General features: G+C 40.0%; 1 protein-coding gene across 4 annotated transcripts in view; it reads right to left on the reverse strand.

Moving 5' to 3' along the window:
- Positions 1–3153: 3153 nt before the first annotated feature.
- supt3h (SPT3 homolog, SAGA and STAGA complex component) overlaps positions 3154–23920 on the reverse strand; it is a 147171-nt gene continuing 126404 nt past the window's right edge. For 3 of the 4 annotated variants that reach the window (XM_056255947.1, XM_056255949.1, XM_056255948.1), the window contains 2 exons: positions 23694–23804; positions 3154–3412 (listed from right to left, as the gene is read on the reverse strand). In XM_056255947.1, coding sequence (XP_056111922.1) covers positions 3371–3412; positions 23694–23804 — 153 coding nt within the window. In that variant the 3' untranslated portion in view covers positions 3154–3370. The remainder of the gene's footprint in view (positions 3413–23693; positions 23805–23920) is intronic. The other variant, XM_056255950.1, reaches the window with a different exon arrangement.

Consider the following 23920-nt stretch of genomic DNA (forward strand, 5'->3'; position numbering starts at 1 on the left):
GCAAAAATAGCTCATTCAAATATTCAAATATATAAAAGTTTAAATATGGTAAAGCTGACCGCAGTTTTGCCCAACACAAATGACTTCCTTAAAAGTAACACCATGGTATATTTCAATGCATACTGTATAAATGAATTTACTGTATGTATTTTAGCATTTTAAGCCAATTTTAAGTCATAAATAAGATTGATATAATTGCATTGCAAGGATTTTAAATCGATGCATCAGGAAAATGAACATAATGAAACATTATACCACTAATATGCAATAAACAATACATTTTAAAAGTAGTACTTTGATGCATTGTTGTCACATGGTCTCGTCACATTTTATGCTTAATGAAGTGAGGCATCATCGTCCGGGTCATTTGTCACAATGCACATGGAAGGTCAAGTATTGCATGCTGGGATGCATTGCTAGGCATGACATGCGCCGCTGCATATTATTTAGCAACACAAATGATTATATACACATAATATAGAATGCAATGCATACTAGTTTCTTTCAAAAACTGCTGTATGCAGCAACACACTCTGAACAAAAAAGCAGTCTGTGCACAAATCAGGGCTAAGAGAAGCTGACAATCCTCAGATAGGCAAACCCTTTCCAATTGGCCATGTGATTAGATCAGTTTTCTGGTGAACATAACAGCTGTGATCCCCCAGAGGGCATTAGCATCAAACCCTCGCTGTCCTGTGGCGGGACACTGACCCCTGTGGCGGGACACTGACCCCTGAGGTCACGACAGTAATCTGCAGTCCACTCGTTCAGAACTGTCAGCGGGAACTGGAGAAACACACTTCAGCACACACACGCACTTTAGAAACGATATGACGGGTGTTTATTTGATACCTATGCTGGGTAAACCTCAAAGTCAGTGTGTGTCAGTCGAGGAACTGCTGGAAAATGAGGGCATGTGCTCGTGTGGTTTATTTCTGTTGTGGTCTACTAAGAAGCTGGAGCTCTGATGTTTTCGAGTTGATGCAGGGCAACGCGTGACGCCCACCTGAAGCTGGCATATTCAAACTCACTTTCTTAACAAAAAATAAAATAAAAAAAGAAACAAAATGTATTCTGCTGTTAGCATTTTTTTGGACAGATGTACTATGGTAATACTATGCAGGGCTTCCACACCTACTGATCCAATACGTCTCATGACCTTTCTGTGACTCTCCTGGTTCTGTGTGTGTGGACTGCAAGAGTGTGCTTATATATATATATATATATATATATATATATATATATATATATATATACACACACACACACCACCGTTCACAAGTTTTAGATTGGCAAGACTTTTTTATGTTTTTAAAGAACTGTTTTAATGTTTTAAAAGTATTTCTTTGTATTTTGGATTAAATAAATGAAATAGATATATATATATATGTGTGTGTGTGTTAGAAAACAATTGAATACCATGAATTTTTCTTGTAGAAAATAAGATAGAATTTCTTATTTATTAAAAATATTCTTATACTAATAAAAGAAAAAATATATAATATAATTATTATTTATAATATAATTTATAACACATTTACTATCACATTATGAATTTATAATACTTTATCACTAAAAATAAAAACTACTACCGGTATATATATATATATATACACTCACCGGCCACTTTATTAGGTACACCTGTCCAACTGCTCGTTAACACTTAATTTCTAAGCAGCCAATCACATGGCGGCAACTCAGTGTATTTAGGCATGTAGACATGGTCAAGACAATCTCCTGCAGTTCAAACCGAGCATCAGTATGGGGAAGAAAGTTGATTTGAGTGACTTTGAACGTGGCATGATTGTTGGTGCCAGAAGGGCTGGTCTGAGTATTTCAGAAACTGCTAATCTACTGGGATTTTCACGCACAACCATCTCTAGGGTTTACAGAGAATGGTCCGAAAAAGAAAAAACATCCAGTGAGCGGCAGTTCTGTGGGCGGAAATGCCTTGTTGATGCCAGAGGTCAGAGGAGAATGGCCAGACTGGTTCGAGCTGATAGAAGGGCAACAGTGACTGAAATAACCACTCGTTACAACCGAGGTATGCAGCAAAGCATTTGTGAAGCCACAACACGCACAACCTTGAGGCGGATGGGCTACAACAGCAGAAGACTCCACCGGGTACCACTCATCTCCACTACAAATAGGAAAAAGAGGCTACAATTTGCAAGAGCTCACCAAAATTGAACAGTTGAAGACTGGAAAAATGTTGCCTGGTCTGATGAGTCTCGATTTCTGTTGAGACATTCAGATGTTAGAGTCAGAATTTGGCGTAAACAGAATGAGAACATGGAACCATCATGCCTTGTTACCACTGTGCAGGCTGGTGGTGGTGGTGTAATGGTGTGGGGGATGTTTTCCTGGCACACTTTAGGCCCCTTAGTGCCAATTGGGCATCGTTTAAATGCCACGGCCTACCTGAGCATTGTTTCTGACCATGTCCATCCCTTTATGGCCACCATGTACCCATCCTCTGATGGCTACTTCCACCATGTCACAAAGCTCTAATCATTTCAAATTGGTTTCTTGAACAGGACAATGAGTTCACTGTACTAAAATGGCCTCCACAGTCACCAGATCTCAACCCAATAGAGCATCTTTGGGATGTGGTGGAACGGGAGATTCGCATCATGGATGTGCAGCCGACAAATCTGCGGCAACTGTGTGATGCCATCATGTCAATATGGACCAAACTCCCTGAGGAATGCTTCCAGCACCTTGTTGAATCTATGCCACGAAGAATTGAGGCAGTTCTGAAGGCAAAAGGGGGTCCAACCCGTTACTAGCATGGGGTACCTAATAAAGTGGCCGGTGAGTGTATATATATCGATTTTGTGATAAAGTAATCTATCAGCTAATAGATTGAAAAAAGGACAAAATTATTAAGCGTTCTTCTTTCTTCTATTCACCATTCACCATGGTTTTGTTCTTATTTTTAAAAAAAATATAAAGTAAATACATAAAAGTTTAAACACAGACCATACTTTATTTTAAGATTTGGAACATAAAAAAAAGAAATTAAAACCTCTAAATCCAAACAAATATGAATACAAAAGCAAGATATTACTTGAAAAATAAAGTTCTACAGCATCACTGATGATGGAAAAAATCAGGAATGGAACTTCCTGAGCTTCAACACGTCATCTTAAAAAAAGTATGAAATATTTGTTATAACCAAAAAAAAAAAAAAAAAAAAATGAAACCTGTTTACAAAAGAGAACACTTTCACTGTTAGAGTTTACATGAACAGCAACAAAACACAACACGTCCAGTCCAGATTCCTGCTAGTCCACAGTGTTTCCCATCTAACGGCCCTGCAAACACACAGACACGCTCCGTGACAGACACACTCCTCGCGTTCTTCACGTCAGCAGGCCAGGAAAGTCATCCCGTTCCTGCGGTAGGCACTCTGTCGGGGAACAGCGGAGAAAAGGAAATGTGTTATGAATTATACTGGAGCTCCACAGAGGCAGAAGGCCGGCTCTTGTTTTCCGGTTTCGTAGACGACACGGGCTGGAATGTGCAGCCCTTTTTTTTTCTCTTTAATGTTTAATCGAAGTTTTTCTGGTTCTGTGGGTTACGAGACACCGTCCTCATCTATTAGAAACGTAGATACAAAACAAATGTGGTTAACAAGTGGTTTATGAATCTATTTGGGGAAACGGCATTCTGATCTGTTGAAGGCTTGACTTTAAGAATGTCACAGGGGTGTAATTGTGAGGGTCCACAGAACTGCAAAGTAGTTGTTATATGGTTCACATATTTTATTTCTGAACTGTATAACAACTAGGTTGCAAATATGTTTTATGATTTAAATATTTTTGCCTGAATGTTAGAGACTGAAATATTAAAATCATCATGTAGAAATATACACTACCATTCAAAGGTTAGGGACATTTTTTTTTTTTTTGTGGGGGTGTTTTTGAAAGAAATCTTTTATGCTCACCAAGGCTGATTTATTTGATAAAAAATGCAGTAAAAACAAAGATTTAGAAATATTATTACAATTTATAATAGCTGTTTTCTACGTGAATATACTGTATTCCTGTGATGCAAAGCAACATTTTCAGCATCATTACTCACATGATCTTTCAGAAATCATTATAATATGCTGATTTGCTGCTCAAGAAACATTTTTTATTATTTTCAATGCTGAAAACAGTTGTGCTGCTTCATATTTTTGTGGAAACTGTCATAAAAAACATTTCCAGGATAAAAAAACCCATTTATTTGAAATTATTATTATTAATAGAAATATTTTGTAACATTATAAATGCCTTTGCTGTCACTTTATCACTCGATTTAATGTGTCCTTGCTAAATAAAAGCATTAATTTATACTATAATTTATACTTACTGACTCCAAGCTTATGAACGATTTTTCTGAAAATAGTTTGTATAGGATCGCAAAAGTATTGTATGGGTCAATGACGTGGCTTCATTTGTTTTGTGTTGATTTATCTATTATAATTCTATAAAATTATTACAAAATTCATTAAATGACCATGATTTTTAATATTATCTAATTTAAAAATATTAGGGCTATCACCCTAATCGCGATTAATCACATCCAAAATAAAAGTTTGTGTTTACATAATGTGTGTGTGTACTGTGCATATTTATATTGTATATATATATATATATATATATATATATATATATAAACACACATACACACACATGCATGTATATATTTAAGAAAAATGTGTTATTTATATATAAAATATTTATATTTATATAGAATATAAATTATATATATATACACACAGTATATACAAATATCTCTTATTATATACATGCATGTGTGTGTATTTATATACACAAAATAATTATACACAGTACACACACACATATTATGTACACAAACTTTTATTTTGGATGCGATTAATCATTGCACAGCCCTAAAAAAAAAATTATATATATATTTTTACTTCTAAATGAAGCATTCATTTTGTTTGGATAACCACAGGTCATTTTTAGAGCCATTCAAACAAAACTTTTGTTAAAAAAACGGTATAAACCGACATAAATGTTCTCAGTTAGTTGCGTAACCTTCATATGAGGCGTTTAATGTTTAACATCATCTGTCATTCGAGTTACCATAAGCACTTGGTTGGATGGTAACAAGCGGTCACACACACAAACATCATTTTAATTATTTAAGACATGTTTCTGCCAACAGAGATCTGTATTTTATGAACGAAACCATCAGATCACCACAATCCCGGGGTGAAAGGCGGATGCAGTCACGGGCAACATATAAAAATAACAAGTGTCTTTATGAACTCAACACGGCAAACTCCTCTGACAGTCTGTTATAGCACTATTAATTATGATTATTCAACCACAGGGAGAAACCATTGCAAGAACAGGACAATACAGCTGCATTGTGGGTAAAAAAGGAAGGAGCCGACAGAATCCAAACCCAGTCTGGGTGGTAGATTATTATATATGTCATTTAATTTCCTCGTCATAAAAGAAAAGGAGAACTCGAACCAGATGTGTGCCGTTTGGCCTCGTCCTCCATGCGATACAATTTGTTTTTTTGATGCGTGTGTTCTTGCATTCGTATTATGGCGAACTCTCTTCATTTGGCTGGCATTTTAACGGGCAAAAAAAGCCAAATGGAGACAGGTCCCAGACGGTAGAGGAAAACAGACGACTCAAACTAGATACAGGCCTAGAAACATGAACTGACATGAAAAAAAACACGACAAAAAAAAAAAAAAAAAAGAGAAAGGATATTGTGAAAGCTCTCATTCCACGTCGGACAACCTGGAACTTATAAAGCGAGATTCCCGCATATCAAAGCTCAAAGGTCGAGGCTTGATTTGCTCGCGACTTCTGTTTCTTTGGGTCATTATCTCGGAGTCAAATTATAGGATCAGCACACTGGGAAGCGGATTGCTAATCAGGAAGAACGAGGAAAAGGAGAACATACGATCCTCCGGTCAAGAATCGACTGTAACAGGAACGCTTCTGCGTTTACACCTGTATCTGTTACACTGGATGTGGGAAAAACTGCGTTCAAATTTAACTCGATACATCGACAATGCCGTAACAACCATTTAAAACATAACGTACATGAACAAGCATTTCAAATGTTTGAATGAAAAACGGATGCAATATAAAAGTTTTGGCTCACTGAACTGATCGATTTCAATTTCAGTGAATTCTGATCTGATTCGGTTTCCCTCAGCCTGACAGATTGAGAATGAATGGTGCTTTATTAAAAGCTGGATTTTTCCAGCACAGCGACATTCTCAGTTACATTCGGCCTTGCTCACAACATCGCCAGGCTTATTTTCCAACATAAAAATACACATCCTCGAGGAAGCTGACCAAGAGGAGTTCCCTAAAGATCCTGAAAAATAAATAGCCATGAAATCCACCCTGATATATGTATATAATGTGCATGTTTCAAGGGGAAGCAATTGAGATATATCTCAGGGAAGAGTTCCTTCCTGTGTGGAATATATATTTTCATCCTGACGTCTGCACATGAGACCTGTCGCAGCGTCTCAAGCCTTGTCCTCCCCTCTGCTAATTATTTATACTTTGCGAACGGAAAACAGCACAAATTCGACTACTCATGCAGTGTGGAATAGTTGTCTGAAAAAATCTGTATTTGAGAAATGTGTTTTTTTTTACATTTTTAACCAAACATTATTTGTTCTTCTTAAATATTTCACCTGAATTAAAACAAATTAAATAAATTACAAATATGAACAATTATGGCTGTTACCAGTAAAAAAAAAAAAAAGTCTATTATAAAAAAAATTATTATTAATAAATTATAAATATATACACAGTCAAACCAAAATGTATTCAGACACCTTCAACATTTCTCACATTATCACAGTTTATTCGCTATAGTTTAGAAAATGCTAATAAAATATGACAAGAACTCAAAGTTATTAAATCAGTTGATATTTCACTGGTTTTGGCCATCCTTCTGTTAGACTCTCACAAATGAATCAGGTTGAATATCTGTCAGCTGTTAAATTTAAGCACACCGTTAGAGAATACCAATTTAGGTCAACCAATTACCAAGCAATGCTTCATTTTGTTTAGTCTGTGGTGTAAAATGGTCGCATTAGCAATTAAAGAAAAAACGCTCAAGTAAAACATGGTCAGGTCAAAGTGTCAATGATTTTTGGTCCCAAATTTTTATAAATATTACTGGTAGTCCACTGTATGAATAATTTTTGGGTATGATATGTCACAGTTTACTTTATTTTGCTCTCCTCACTTACATAAATGAACTATAGTGTCCTGCACCCACTAGTAAACAAATATAAAAAATTATACGGATGTAACCCCGGCATCCTGGCCAAATTTGCCCAGTGGCCTCTGTCCGTCATGGCCTCCTAATCATCCCCATATATATATATATACACTGATTGGCTTCATCTCTGTCTCCTCTCCACCCAGGGCCGGCGCTAGCTATAGGCAGAGCAGGCGATTGCCTAGGGCCTCGGGCTTTGAGGAGGGGCCTCCATAACCGTAACATCCCCTATATAGTCCACCAGACGGGCAGAAATAAATAGCCTCATTGTTCATTGGATATTGTTGAATTGTCACTCATCTGCAGTTAAACCAATTAATGTTTCCGTTTCAAAGCGGGCCGGCTTCTAAAGTTTGTGCGGACGCATCCATCAGGTGCGAAGCAAAAGCCTAATAGGCACGCAAAGCACAGCTCGTAATGCAGGTGTGTGAGTTGTCGTCATCTATTTTGGAGTGATTGCAATGTATTCTAAATATAAACTTGTACTGTAGTCAGCGTAATTTCTGGAAAAATCATTCACCGCTTTATTACGAGTTTAAAAGAGCGCGAGCGTCATTAACGTGCCCAGACGCGACGCTTTGAATTTGCGCGTACAATGAATAACATCGCGTCGGGAGCTGACTAGTAAAAAAGCTACAAAACAAGTATAAGACAAGACGTTTGTATTCAAAGTTAAAAAGCCTACACATTTTTAAATGTTTCAAATAAAGGATCTCATGGGTCTATTTTCTAAATTCTGCTGATGATTATACCCTGACATCATCGCCTACTTACGCCAATAATCAGTTTAGATTTTTTTTTCTAATCAGTAGCGATCGTGTCTTTCTCTTCCACTTGATTTGTGTATAGCATATTTAAGCTAACAATGCAATGCATAATGTCATATTACTCATATTAATAATTATGACAATATCTGCAGTCAATATTGATTAAATGGGAGGGAAAATCCTGCCCATACCGCAGCTATGAAAAAAATGATAAAAGCACTTATGTTCATCTCCTGAAGTGGTATTCTGGAACTGTGAATAAATTGAATAAAACAGCAAAATAACAACAATAACATCTTCATTAAAAAAAAAAGAGATGACCTTAGATAATCTTTTTTAAAATTCTTTTTTAAAACAACTTTTTAATAATCCAAAAATCCTGAAAAAAAGTATCACAGGTTATAAAATAGGCTAAATATTAAGCACCATTTCTAACATTTGATAATAAATCAGAATATTATAAAGTTTTCTGAAGTATCACGTGACACTAATTCAGCTTTGCATCACAGAAATATATTTTAAAGTATAGTAAAATAGGAAACCCATTATTTAAAATTTTAATAATATTTCACTATATATTATTTTTCTGTATTTTTGATCAAATAAATCCAAGCTTGATGAGCATAAGAGACTTCTTTCAAAAACATTAAAAATAGTAATGTGTCCAAACTTATGTACTGTGTAAGTAAAAATATACAAAGGTTAGGAATCATATTTGTTTCAAGAGTTTTTTATTGGGGTTGGGGGGCCTCCAACATGAATATTGCCTAGGGCCTCCAAATGTCTAGAACCGGCCCTGTCTCCACAAGTAAGCTGGTGTGTGTTGGGCGTTCTGGCCCAGTATGGCTGCCATCGCATCATCCAGGTGATGCTGCACATTTGTGGTGGTTGAGGAGATTCCCCCCTCTATGTAAAGCGCTTTGAGTGCAGAGATAAATGTAATGAATTATTAATAATTATTATATCTGGTGTCTGAATAATTTTTGGTTAGATTGTATAAATACATGTATAAACGCACTTCGAAACAGCTATTTTATTTAACATAGAGACCATAAACTTGTTAAAAATAGAAAAATTATTATGTTTTTAATAAAAAAACTAAAAAAACAATTGTACAAATTTAGAAAAAAGCCTTGATTTTTTATTTATTTTTTATAATTTATATATATATATTTGGCCATTTCCTATGCTTGATTAAAGCACTCTATACTGTCTAATGTCAGAGTAGATTGCTTTTTCAAGACTTAGGAGTGTTTTCTTCATGTTTCAGTGTTTTCAGAGCTGATTTTAGGTCAAACAATATCCCATTAAATTAGGCCCACATTTAACAACACGAACTGAAACAGCAGGACTTTGAGTGGCATTTTTGTGCTGAATCCTACTGAATTTCTGTTGAGGAAGAGATCTCACAACTTTTTACCCACCTACAAAAGTCACACATCTGTTTCTGTGAACAGAAATTATGCTGTGAGAGAGGAAATCAAGGAGTGAATTCACTAAACACACATTGCACAATGCATTTTAGCACCTGCAGCTTATTTTAAGCTGGGAAGTTGTGCAGTGCAAAGAGCAAATATAAATGACAGAGTCGAATTTAAAAGGACAGTGATGAAAGGGAGGCTGAATAAAAGCTTTATCTGAGAGCGCTTCTGATCTCATTCTGTCCTCTTTAAATTCCATTAACTGCAATATATAAATACAGGGCCAAATTCAAACGCGGGCGAAACATTCCGCCTTTGTGCTTTTTGCAAACTGCCTCGCGATCCCTCTGCTCGACCATTCATAAATCTCCATTTTTTTGCAGATAAATAGTGCTAAGTAAGACCTCCGCTCCCCCCTTATGGAAACACTCCACGGAGGTCTCCGGGTTCAGGCCGGGCTCATCCAGGCCCAAGGCCTTGGCAGTGGGTGGCACCTCTGCCGGGGCGAAACCCAGCCCACGGGGTCCAAGAACAACTCCAGGAGAAAATATCTGCAACATGGTCAGAGGAAGCATCTGTGTGGAGAGAGGCTTTCTGATGAAATATCGCCTGCTGACAGTACAAGAAGGAAGAGAGCGTGCGGTTTCAGAGTCCTCGTACAGAAGCGCCGCTGTAAAAACGCATTCCAGTAGCCCAGCAACTGACCCTCGCTGCTTTTATTGCCTGGATACATTACGGGCTCTGCTGAAATCCAGAGCGTATGGATCAGAAATCTGGGATCGGTGGATACGGAAGGCTGGCAGGGGTCTGGAAGGCTTTATTGGACGCGCTCGTGTCCTTCACTTCTGTGAATGAATGGTCAACACATGTTGGCGGTTATCCGCGCAAGCTGTTAAATTTGCATTGGTGGCATGATGTGAATTAATGATTTTTCTCCAACCGTGTGAGCGTGACACAATATCTAAAGAGAAATAACAGCGTGGATTTTATATTCATGAGCAAGCTCTTGGATTGCAGTTGTGTACACAAAGGTCAAAAGGGTCACACAAACACATTAATTGTTTTATTTATTTACAATGGATCATTTCAGACAGCCCACTGTCACATTAGTTAAAAAAAAGTAAAAAAAAACTATATAATGATTTACTGACTGTCATGTTGTTTGAAGAGTGGCCGAACGATACGGGTTAATCCAACATTTAGACAGCAGCGTGACAAATGTCCATATTGTACTGATATTAACCTATAAAGTATTTAAATGTTAAATAATATATAAATAAACATATTCAAAAGTTGCTATTACAATTTTTTAAATGTTTTTGAAAGAAGTTTCTTCTGCTCACCAAGGCTACATTTATTTGATCAAAAATACAGTAAAAACAGTAATATTGAGAAATATTATTACAAATTTAAAGAACTGTTTTCTATTTGAGTTTATTTTAAAATGTAATTTATTTCTGTGAGCAAAGCTGAATTTTCAGTATCATTACTCCAGTCTTCAGTGTCACATGATCCTTCAAAAATCATTCTAATATAATGATTTGCTGCTCAAGGCCCATTTCTTATTATCAATGTTGAAAATGCTGTTTAATATTTTTTTGGAATGGTGATTCTTTTTTCAGGATTCTTTGATGAATAGAAAGTTCAAACGAACAGTATTTATTACATTTATTTAGTAAATTTATTTAAGCATTTATTAAATAGAAATATTTTGTAACATTATAAATTGCCATTTTTTTAATCAATTATTGCATGCTTGCTGAACAAAAGTATTAATTTATCTCTCTTTTTTAATCTTACCACAAATGCAAAAACTGTTCTCAACATTGATAATAATAATTATTAGTCCCATTTATGTAAAAGTTTGGAGATAATAACTACTAGTTCTACTTATTAATGTTTTTCTTAAATGTTACTATGTGTCTTGTTATAATTATATATGTGTGTACTGGAAACACGTAGTTTTTTTCATGTTTTATGAGGACTTTCCATAGACATAATGATTTTTATACTGTACAAACTGCATTATATCTTCTTACACTAACCCTACCCCTAAACCTACCCATCACACAAAACTTTCTGTATTTTTACATTAAAAAAAAACAAAACATCACTCAGTATGTTTAATAAGCTGTTTTTCTCAGGGACCAAAAAGGACAACCTATTATGCAAGAAATGTATATATGTGTATACATACAGTATTAGTTATGAGAGGTGAATTACTCTAATATTAAACACAGCGTGATCTAATCGCCATTACAAGGAGAGAACAGCTCAACTCATAAAAGAACTCTCCAGTGCTTCGGTCGTTTTGGCAGGCAAAAACCGAGCCAAGTTGAAAGAGAAGCTTCTTTGGTCGTCTTGTTTGCGTGAGGAAGGAAACTGTTTGCACTTCTCTTTTCTAGCCTGTTAAGCTGCATCACTGCCAGTATTGTGCAGAAAAAAGATGGATGACCCCCGGAGAGAGGAGGTTTATCTTTGATCAGCGCCGCTGTGTCCTCTCGTTGGCCGTCGAGTCTCAGGCGGACGCGTAAATGTGAGAGACAAACTGTCTCCTCTCCGCTGAGAGATGACACTCCAATTATCAGTCCTGCACTGAGAACTCGCATATGTAACTCATTAGCTAGAATATCATTCTGTGTTCCTCTTATTTTTATGGCAAATAAAAAAATGGTGGCCATCAGGCATTGTTTACCGCGTGTCATAACCAATGCGCCACGGGTCTTGTGTGTGACCGTTTCAGACAGTCATTGTTTTACGGGTGCCCGGCCGGTTTGATGAACACAGAAACATTGTTAGAGTCAATAAACAAAACCAAGTCCATCGCACGCACCATAAAACTGAGTGGGGGTGCATATTTCAGCCTCGAACACCTCCAATAGTTCGCTTCTTGTCATTTTTACACAAGGTTCGCAGGCCAAGATACAGATTAGACAAAAGGTTCAGGAATAAATTTAAACACTTCGGTACAAAAAGAACATAAATACCAGCAAAGAAAAACAAAGATCTGTCACAGACTAAGCCTGGGCAGGAACTTCACCCCAAAGACTGGATGAGAAAAAGAAAGGGATAGTTTACCCTAAAAACGAAAGGTCTGTCATCATTTACTCACACCAATGTCGTTCCAAACTGTATGAACTTCTTTCTTCTGTGGAACACTAGGCCTGTGAATCTTTGGGTAGAGAGTGAATAGATTCGATTCACAATTCATAGGCTTACGATTCTATTTTTAAAAAAGCAGAAACTTTCTGTTTGAAACGATTCACAATGAGATCCAATTAACGATTTGATTCTGCATTTTTTAAGTGCATTCATAGAATTTTTTAAATGCTTCCCCTAAAGCCCAAAGTTAGTTCATGTTATGATGTCACATCACTTTATTTTAAAGGGATAGTTCACCCAAAAATGAAAATTCTGTCATCTATTACTCACCTTCATGTCGTTCCAACCCTGTAAAACTTTCCTTCATCTTCGGAACACAAATGAATATCTTTTTGATGAAATATGAGAGCTTTCTGACCATTTTAATTTTTTGGGTGAACTAACCCTTTAATAGCCTATAAAATTGGTATAAAGATATTTATATAAAGATTTAAAAAGGCTTAGAAAGTATTGTTGGTTATGTTAACCTCTGTGTAGGATAGTGTTAATGTATAGGCTACACAACCTTATTACAGTGTTCCAGAAGAATGAAAACATACTGTACAATGCGTCCATGGACAGACTACTCTAGAATATCAGGCATTTCCCTAACTAAACCTAAACTAACTTTTCTTCACAGAATACAAAAAAAAAAAAATGCCCTCTTTGTTTTCGTTCTCTGTCTCCACTGGTGATTGAAAGCTCAGTGCATACACATTTTAAACACGCCTCTGAATAATTTGGTTCTTGATCTTATTTTCATTAAAAAATGTAATGCTACAGTTTTTAACTTATCCTTTCTACCAGCCAATGATGATTCTGAAAGAAAATAGCACAGCCATGCAAATTGTACGCTATATTTTATGTCCTCTGAAATCAAACGACAGCTTTGCGAGGAAAAGGCTGTTGAAAATTTCCCTTCACCGTAGCTCTGAAATCTCATTCACACTTACGTATTTTTAAACTTGAAAGTGAGAGCAAAAGGGATTTGAGAGTTGTGGCAAAAGGAACGATTTCCAACAAATGCTTTGCTCTTTTCCTAAAACAAAGATATCGTTGGCTCTATTGTACAGCATAGCACACCTTGGAACAATATGGGGGCGTGTAAATGATGATGAATGACAGGACTTTCGTTTTTGGGTGGACTAACCTTTTACAAACGTGTGAATGAAAGGTCTGAGAGGCATGTAAGGACAAGATAGGAGAAAGATGTATGATTGTGCATTTCTCCGACCGTAATGAGATGTTACCATAAGTGTAACTCCTGCTTGTGCATATTCATGAGCAGCATAAGACAGATGTGGGAATGTGTGCGAGCTCTCGTGTGTGTGTGCCGGCGCCAAGAGCTTCGGGAGGAGGGAGAGGACAGGGATACGCGCAGTGGTCCTGTCTGCTTGGAGCCGACTGAATTGGATCAAGGCTGCGGTCCATACGAGATGGCGTATGACCGGGACTTCCCCACCGTCAGACTGCCAGCGCTCAAGTCTGCCTGCAAGTTCAACTGTATCAATGTACAGTCGTCCCGGGTCAGAACCTCCTTCAAACGCCTTCGATCTGAAATCCAGAGGGCTTAGGAAAATAGACAAGGCTAAGTGTGGGTTTTAATGCAATAACGAATTTCAGACCGTCTTCCCGCTCTCTCTCTCTCGAGCGTATCTGTGTCTGTAAAATCATCAGGTCCAGGTTTCATGGGTTGAATGAGCAGGATGGTGTGGATACCAATTACTAGTAGGGTTTTAATTTATTTAACACAAATCAATATGTCTTGTTTTTCTGACAATATTGCATTGATACTTCACACACACTAATATTGATTAAAAATATATTATTAATATATAAATGATCAATAAAAATTATATATAAAATTCTGCCTTCCTACTTTTAGATCAAATAAAAAGAGATGTTTTTTTTTGTGTAGAAAATATTAAGCACGATTTAAAAAATCTTTGCAATGCCCACTGTGCCCTAATATAGATGGTATTAAATGTGGCACTAAGCAAGAGCCTGAAAATCATTTTGTATTTTACATGGATTGGACCACACAGTTTTGTTCTAATAATAAAAAAAACAACACCTAGGCATTAATTAGTCATTTAACATGCTTTATTCTCAACACAAACATTGAGTGTGTGTGTGTGTTTGTGTGAGTGTGTGTGTGTGTGTGTTCGTGTGTGTGAGTGTGTGTGTATGTGTCAGCGAACGTTCTCTGCATGAAATCATATTCCAGGGGGGGCCAGTGCCACTCCGTGCCCCCCTTCTAGACATGCCCCTGGGTGGGGAGCTAGCGGATCGTTAGGAACGATTAGATGAACGTGATCATTTATGTTTGGGCCTTTTTTGGGCCTGAAATTGCTGATAAGGCTTTAAGGTTTATTACCAATTCAAAAGCCCTTACCCATCATTGTTTACTTTACTCTCGAGTTGGATGGCCTGCGCTGTCAATCCATAGACTCAAGCACTGGCACATCTTTATATATAAAACTATCAAATATGGGTAAAAGGGCGTTTAGTTATGCTGCTCTGTCTGATTGGAATCACAAGATAAATTATGCTTTAAAGAGTTGGTCTCTCTAAATGAATTTAAGAGCATTTTAAATGATTTGGTCACGGGTTTACCTGATTGTAATTGTTTTCACTGATATTGTATACATTTTTTTCCGTATATGTAATTAATTATGTGGTTTCATGTTTAAATGATTTTTCATGTTTAACTAGTGTGTTGCCTGTCTTGGCCAGGACCCTCTTGTAAAAGAGATTTTAAATATCAAGAGTATTTCCTGGTTAAATAAAGGTTATAAATAAAAATAAATTAATAAATAAACCTAAAACTAAGGCTTAAGATAGTGAGAACTGGTCAAAAGGTCCTCAATTTACCCACTTTGTCCTCAATCCAATGGTCTAAACTGGTCCAGAAGTACACACACAACCACCACCCCCCCACACACACATACATGTGTATGTAAATATATATCTGTGTGAGAGTACATTTACTTACTGTACATTAACTGTCTGTCTGTTTTTCTTAAATATGTATATAAAATCAACATAATGTGTATAACATCAAGAACAGACAGACAGACAGATATACAGACAGATAGATTATTTCTAGTAAATATATTAGGTCAAAGGGGTTCAGCTGACCAATCAAAGTTTGGGAATCCCTGATCCAAGTCATGGCATAGCCACAATCAGTAAATAAAAGTGATGGCATCATAAAATGTCTCGGTTCTGTATGTAACCCTTGTTCCCTGAAGGAGGGAACGGAGACATGTCGACTGATTGGGATCACGCTTAGGGAGCCTGTCATCTTCAAGTATTGATAAAACGAGCCAATGCACATTGACGTGCGAGCTTTGCATCTCACGCTCCGCCCCGCAGCGCGGCTATAAATACGGAAGTGGATGCACGCACCATTTGTTTTTTGCTGAGGAGCTGAGCGGAGCCCGGAGTCAGCAGTGGTCCAGCAATAATGGCGACGGGACTACGTCTCCGCTCCCTCCTTCAGGGAACGAGGGTTACATACGTAACTGAGATGTTCCCTTTCAGTCACTCATGTTCGACGTAGTCGACTGATTGGGATCCCAATTAAAACGCCACTAGTGCTGCCACCTTCCAGTGCCTAGACAAAAGCCTCATATCCCCCCGCAATATTGAGGCGGAGATGGGACAGGGCTTAGGCCAGGGAATTCACTGCTGTTCCGCAAGATCTACTCAGTCAGACTTGGACAACACTGGGAACACTGGGCACAATTGAGCAGGCCGGAAACATAAGTGGAATGAAGCGACTCAGAAGCTTCTGACCCCATTGGAGGTGGCAGGCGGGTTGCAACATGCGAAGGAAGCGTAGCGCAACGGACGCAGTACAGAGGAGTACAGGCTTGCTGAGCAGCGGAGTCTCAAAGCAAGGAGTACTGCTAGCAACTCGAGACAATTGATGCCAATGCAGTTGGAGGCCCGCCCAGACCTCCGTTACTGCATGCCCATTATCCGTGGCCCCTCAGCCGGAGTTGGTGGACACTTGTTCTAGGGACGCTAGCCCGGAGAAACAGAGGTCAGGACACGGGCTGAGGGTTTGGCGGCAGGCCAGGGTGTTTGTCACACGGAGCGTGCCGCTCTGCCACGGCCACCTCGGGACTCGGCCGTGAAGCCAGTGCTGAAGCGGTCATCATATGGAGGAAGCCATTGCGGCTGTGTCTGCCATATGCCCCAGGAGCCTCTGAAAAGGTTTCAGTGGGACCCTTTCTCACTTCTGAAAGCACCGATCAGACACATTCCTGCTGTGAGGCGTGTTAGACCGAATCCAGCTCCTTACCGGAAAAAGAGATCCTCAGCCCATGGGCGAGTTTACTCTTTTCCCAGTTGACCTGAAGACCCAACTGGTTATGTAGCACTCGAAGGGAAGGATTTGTACTGAGACTTCGAACCCTCAAACGCAAAAACACAGGATGGCCTGCTGGAGGATAGAGATCTGAAGTACGCGTCCTTCAGGTCGAATGCTACAGACCAATCTTGGGGACGGAGCATTCGAAAATGCATCTCTGTGTTAGCAACTTGAATGGAGGCTTGTACAGGGCCCGAATCAAGAGTCGCAGGTCCGAGATTGCCAGGCGAACTGCCAGGCGAACTGAATCTTGCAGCCAAGTCTGATGGTACAGAGGAGCCGACTGGACCGGTTGGGGAAGCACTTTCCAGGCTTCTACGAACCAGGCCAGAGAACCAGCGGTACCACAGACTTACCCGGGGTGGGGCAGCGAGGTGGAGGACAGGGACCCGGCTCGGAAGGCCCGAAGCGGGGTCTGAGTGTGGTGCACAACACTTACCTGTCTCCACGTGACGGCAGGGGGTGCGTGAGAAGGTGTGACCGGGTCCTCGAACCACACCCAGCTGCCGGCTGGCGATACAAGAGGGGGCTGAGGGGTGCAAGGCTTTACAGGGTCGCACACCGCCAGTCCGGCCCTCTTGGGACCCAGGAACAGAGGAATCTGCTCTTTCTTTTGAGTCGGGAACAGTAACCATCTGAAGAGCTCGTTCCCCCATCCCTGGGTGGCCTGTGTCAGGGATGCTTGGCCTTTCGCTTGCCACCTGGATTGGCTCCACTGGAGGGATAGCCTCTTAACCCACCACCGCTCCTCCGTCAAGGATAGTGAGGGGGGAGGAGCTACTCAGACAGTTTCTAGCAGAGAAAGGTGCCGTCCTCGACCTGGTAAGCTCTCCATGCACTTTGGAAAAGAAAGGCACTGGGGCGGCGAGCTGAGAACCAGCGCGGCCCGCCCCGAGATACCAATCATCCAACTGAGACTGTTCGGGACACGGTGGAGGATTCCACTCGAGCCCGACAGCCTCGGCGGCCCGTTTCAGCATAGCTGAAATTTCTGGATCTGGCTTGGGCAACGTTACTCTCCCAGAGAGATATAACGCAGCCGAGTCATCATTTCCAGAGGTCAGCTTACCCTCCGATGCTGCAATCGGCATCCTGTCCTCTGGAGGGGCCCCGAATGAAACGCTTGGTCGGTCCATTACAGAGGGACCAGCGCGCTCAATGGGGGGCTCCACCGGCTGCGGTGTGATAGAGGAGTGAGGGGCCCACAGGGATGGGTTACCGGGCGGGGAAGCCTCACTATGATCCTCTGATCACCCATCCTACACAACGCCGTAGCGAGGCGTGATAATGGGGACTCCACCTTCACGCATGAAGGCGAGTCTCGATCTCAACACCGCGATAGTCATGTTCTCGCAATGAGAACATGAACTATCCACAAAAGCTGCTTCAAACAGATTTTTTTTTTTTTAATTCAAACACGTGATGCAACCATTGTGACCTTCAGAGGGGGACAGGGAACGACCGCATCCAGAAATGCACGGATGGAATGACATCTTGAAAAAGACGCAAAAGGCACCCGTGTTGCGCTTTCAGGAAATGGGACCCATCACCAATGCAGGACCACACAGGGGAATGACCGCGGCAACACTGAAAAGTGAACTGAAACAGTGAAACACTCACTTAACATCAACAAACACACATAAATGATGCTGTTAAAACAGCAGTTGAGAGCTCAGAAGCTCGCGATCACCGCTGCACTCGCGCTGTAGAACCACCAGCACTGGGAGAGTCTTCCAGAAGAACAATGACACACTCGCTCGTTGAAAACTTCAACACTTTTCAGAGACATCGACACCGATCGGCTCAGAAGCGAAAGACAAATGGTGCATGCATCCACTTCCGTATTTATACCCGCGCTGCGGGGCGGAGCGAGATGCAAAGCTACCACGCCAATGTGCATTGGCTCATTTTATCAATACTCGAAGATGACAGGCTCCCTAAGCGTGATCCCAATCAGTCGACACGTCGACTACGTCAAACATGAGCGACTGAAAGGGAACCCAATAGATCTTGATATTGCTTAATTTATTTTGGAAATACCCAATGAGGGTATGTTGTAAACAGCGCTATTATAATCAGAATTTGAGCTCTATCCTCAAGTCTGAACAGAAGAAATGCTAAAAGCGGCGTGATTTAGAATAAAGCAGCACCTTCGAGAGTTCTGGGCAAAGGATTACAGTTGTTATTGTGCTGCGGAGCCCCGTTATTTGGGGAGTCGAAACGCAGCCAGATCCAGCGCACTCCAGCGGGGAAGTGCATCCCCAGAACTCTGACTTAATGGGCCGTACTGTACACCACCTCGCTGTGAAGTGGGATTTGGGGGTCAGCATGTGGAAAAACCCACCGTAAATCAATAGCATCTGAAACAGCCAGGAGGACTCGCAGGCAGCACTCCGCTCTCTCGAAGCTTGAAGATGAGACTTTATTCAAAAAATAATAGCCAGTCTGTTTACTGCGCCACGAGATGGATTACATGGCACTGAAATAAATACTTCCAGATGCGGCTCAACAGAAATTATACTGAAGGAGAGGGGGGAGAAGAAAAAAAACGACTCCATAAATCTAGAGAGAGAAATAGCAAAGCGTTTTCTGGCACCAAACGCTCAGCTTCATGCTTCTAATGGCATAGTATTTTTATATCAATGCTTCAACAAATAAGAAAAGATAGGCCGCCATTGCCAACACTTTGGCGTAAAATAAAAACAAATACAGTTCTTTGTGTTCAAGGCTCATAATCCAGGAAGTTGGACATTACTGTAGAGTGCTGTTCTTTCTCTGATAAACGTATTTTAAAGACAAATATTACGCTTTACTTCAAATGGCGCCAGTACTTGGGCTGTATTTCTGCACTGGGAGGTTTGAATATCATTTCGATAAAATATTGCCTCTTTGGAAGACTACCGTATGCCGTTTTCCCATTCCAACTGACCCACTTCTGTAGGACTCTGCCAGTACGACCGTTCACTTGACGTCCACAAAGCAATTTCATGGAGTAATAACAAGCTATTCAAACCACAGGGAAAAATGTCTCTACTTGTAAATGTGTAATTGTTAGGGAAGGTTTTCAATGGCTCTGTAGACACTGAGCGCAGGAACTGGCGTCTGATGCCAACACGAGGGACGCAACTGGAATTCAGGGATGTAAAACCTGGTCCAATGGGCCGTTTATAGTGCAGCATTTATGAGGCATTGAAAAGGGCACAGAAACAGAGAGTTCTTTGGATGTCAGCAGCCCAGTACAAGATGTCCATCCTCAGATATAGAGACGATGGGGCAATAAACAAGAGAGGAGACGTATCACTCCCCCATTTGTTGTCTCTGGCAAAAAGACTTACGTAAAGCGAGACCGGTGGAAACTGTAAGTAAGGCACAAAATATTGCTGTCACAGCAATTTCTAAACATGCATAAGGGCCAATGAAATTTTAACAGATCTAGCAATGACTAACGTATCTCTAGCTCTTTAGGATACACTTTTGTGTTGTCTGAAGCTTTTGTTAAGGCAAGATTTACTATTTCTATCACTATTAACCTAAAACAACCATGCACCACAACATAGCAACATGCTAAACTACTTAAAAAACCTTAGTAACCACCCAGAACCCACTAGTAACATCCTAGCAATGCACTGGGAAAAACTGCCCATCAAACTACCTTAGTAATGGCATAGCAACGCCCCAAAAATCAGCTAGAACTTCCTAGTAACTGCATAGTTACACACTAAAAAGGACCCAGAACACCCAGCAATCACATAGCAACGTGCTAAGTAAAAACACTCAAAACACCAAAGCAACAATGCTCTAACAACCAATTAGAACACCTAGCAACCACATAACAATTTACTTAAAACCACCATGAACACCTTAGCAACCACCTAGTGACCACCCAAAACCCCTTGCCTAGCAACACCTTAGAAACCACATAGAATTGTGCTAAAGAATTACCCAAAACACAATTGTAACTGCATAGCAACACCATAGCAAATGTAGTAAAAAACCCTCAAACCTCCTCAGCAGTGGCATAAAAAAAACAGCCAGAGGAGCCTATCAACCATATAGCAACAAACTAAAAGCCACCCAGAACACATTAGGCAAGGCAAGGCAAGGCAATAAACTAAAAAACCTCCAAGAACACATTAGCGACCACATAGTAACACCCTAGATACCAAATTGCAATGTGCTAAAAACTACTTGAAAACACTACAGCAAACTCATCATAGCAGTGAGTTTCACATGGGTTTTTTCTGAGTTGCTTAAGAAAATATAAAAATTGAGTTCTAATTATAAAAAAGCAGTGATACATACCATGCTTTATAATTCACCACAATGTATAAGAAGAAAATCTTACTTTTAGGTATTTGGTATTTTTAACAAATGCAACGCTTTGAAAATGACTGACGTGAATTTCAGTGTACTAAAATTAAATCCCTGCAGATATTACACTTACACGTTATGTACTCGTGATACTATAAAGCACTAGAAAGTTCTCCTCGCCTGCCTCACATTAGCAGGTAAAATTAAGCATCAGAAAAGGATGTTTTCACCAGGCATCTTCAAAACTGGCAGAAACAAACACAAAAGGAAAAACAATTCCATCTGATGAGCCGATTTTCCACAACAGCAGACTCTGGAATCAAATAAAAGTATACTTCTTCTTGGCCTGTGACTTACTGTCCTTGCGGACGGGGGAGGTAATCGCGTTGCCCTGTGCGTGAGTGTAATCTAATGATCTCTGAATGATTCTAGGTCTTGCGTTACCCTCTTAATTCAATTTCAAAGTTAATAATCTCACAATGACATGATTTTGGTAATTTGAGGCCGATAAAGCCTCCAACAACAGTCACTGGGGCAGACATTTAAATTACATAATGCTACACATCCACAATGGTGAAACTTGAGTGAAAGCGAACCGTTTCCAGATTGGCTATTTCTCTTCGTTTCAAGCTGGGGGAGTGTTGAGAATCTCATATGCATTTGAAGTAACGTCGACTTAACTGTTGGCTCATATGTACAGCGCAATCTGGGACGTGACCGCACCACCGAACGGCCCAATAGATAACCGTACACGTTAATGAGAAATTGCCTCACGTCTGTCAGCGACCCCATATACGCTCGACCTTCCAAACAAGGGCTTACTTCTACTTTTTTTTTTTTAAAGACCAGAGTGAAAATTGCTTATTGGTGCAATTAATCATGGGTTTAAACTGGCTCCAGTCGCAATAAAACCAAGCCAATTACATGATAACTCCGTTCTGACGGCACTCACTCAGTCACTCGCATCCCCCCGTCTAATTATTCCAGTGCCATTCCCAGTAAGGAGCTGAGATTTACTCATCAAAGGCGAACGCAAGTGGCACTAGAGAACATCTGGAAGTCTTCACTCAGCATCATACCCTGGAAAACCATATAACACCTGTTTTATATATTAAACAATACACTGCGTCCCTGAGCAACTCCCAGTTTCCTACAGTTATACATGTCGGCTTCGTGTTTATGCCATGGAAATGGCCCTATCCAGTCACAGTTGTCCTGCGTTGCTTGGTGACACTGAAACTGTAGGACTTTTAAGTTCATTTAGAGATGTAATAAGAAAGTGCTTCGATCACACTTTGGTTTGCAAAGGCCTCTTCAACAGCAGAGCAATTCTTACTGAATATTTGGCCAAACAACATGGAAGAGACATGACGGAAAGATGTAATAAGAAAGTGCTTCGATCACACTTTGGTTTGCAAAGGCCTCTTCAACAGCAGAGCAATTCTTACTGAATATTTGGCCAAACAACATGGAAGAGACATGACGGAAATATCCCAGGATGTTGTGCATTTCCATGGAGGTCCTTTGGTAAAACACGAGTTAAATCTGCTGTAAAATGAAATAAAATTGGAATGCCATGCCAGCAGCTGATGGTATTACCATGCCAAGAGCTGTGTTGTACATTTTGTACCATTTACACAGTTGTATGAATACAATATAACCAAAGAAAATTAAATTGAATTGCAAGAGGTTTTGCGTGTTCTTGAAGGATCTTATTAAACAAGTCCTCAAGAGATCTTATAAAAGGAAATCGTTGTCTACTTGCATTAAACGCAGAGCAGCCCATGATCTAGTGCGTTGCTATTTGATAACTGTATTACATCATAATGAAAAGTAACAAATGTCAGTTTTTAAAAGAAAAAACAGCCCTGCAGAACAGATTTCGCCAGGTCTTCTGGCAGGCTGTTGGCTCGGGAACGATCAAGTAGGCCGTCAGTGGTAAATTGCTCATTACCTGTGAATTGCAGATTGACCACAATAGCAAAAGCCTCCAAATTGGCTGTGAGAAACCCTCCAAAAGCCATTTCTCAAATGCAGACTAGCACTTAAGACTCCCACACTTCTGCGCCTGATGGAAAATTATAACTCGCAGTCGGCGAGCTGCAAAGTCGCATACGTAAGTGCGCGGAATAAGCAGGCATTTCTCAGCTGTAAACAGGACTTACGGAAAACAAAACAAAATTAAATCTCCTTTGTATTTCCAAAAAGGATCGAAATTCCGCTTATTTAATTCTCCAGTAGAATTATGTGACTTTTATGAGGAAAATTACACTAACCACAAATTGCGCTAAACAATTCCAATACTTTAGGGCTTGACCACTTTAAAATGGGGCTGCGCTGCGATTATAAATATAACTCTTTTACGGCTCTGTTATTACGTACTGAGAAGGGGGAGAGCGGGCCAATCTTGTGGCTGTAGCGCCTGATGGCCTCTCTGATGTGGGCTGGTTGGATGGCACTGCTCTGAGCCTCTGCGCCACAGGCCGCCGCGCTCTGCAACGAAGAAGACAGAGAAAATACAGCTCGTATTATTGCTAATTCAAAAACACTGTGGGAGTCCTGCAGTTTAATGCACAAACACAGCCCGGCGAGGACACGGCACACACACA

Source organism: Rhinichthys klamathensis, unplaced genomic scaffold, assembly GCF_029890125.1.
Source record: "Rhinichthys klamathensis goyatoka isolate OS25496 unplaced genomic scaffold, OSU_Roscu_1.1 h1tg000123l_1, whole genome shotgun sequence".
In the NCBI taxonomy this organism is placed as follows: domain Eukaryota; kingdom Metazoa; phylum Chordata; class Actinopteri; order Cypriniformes; family Leuciscidae; genus Rhinichthys; species Rhinichthys klamathensis.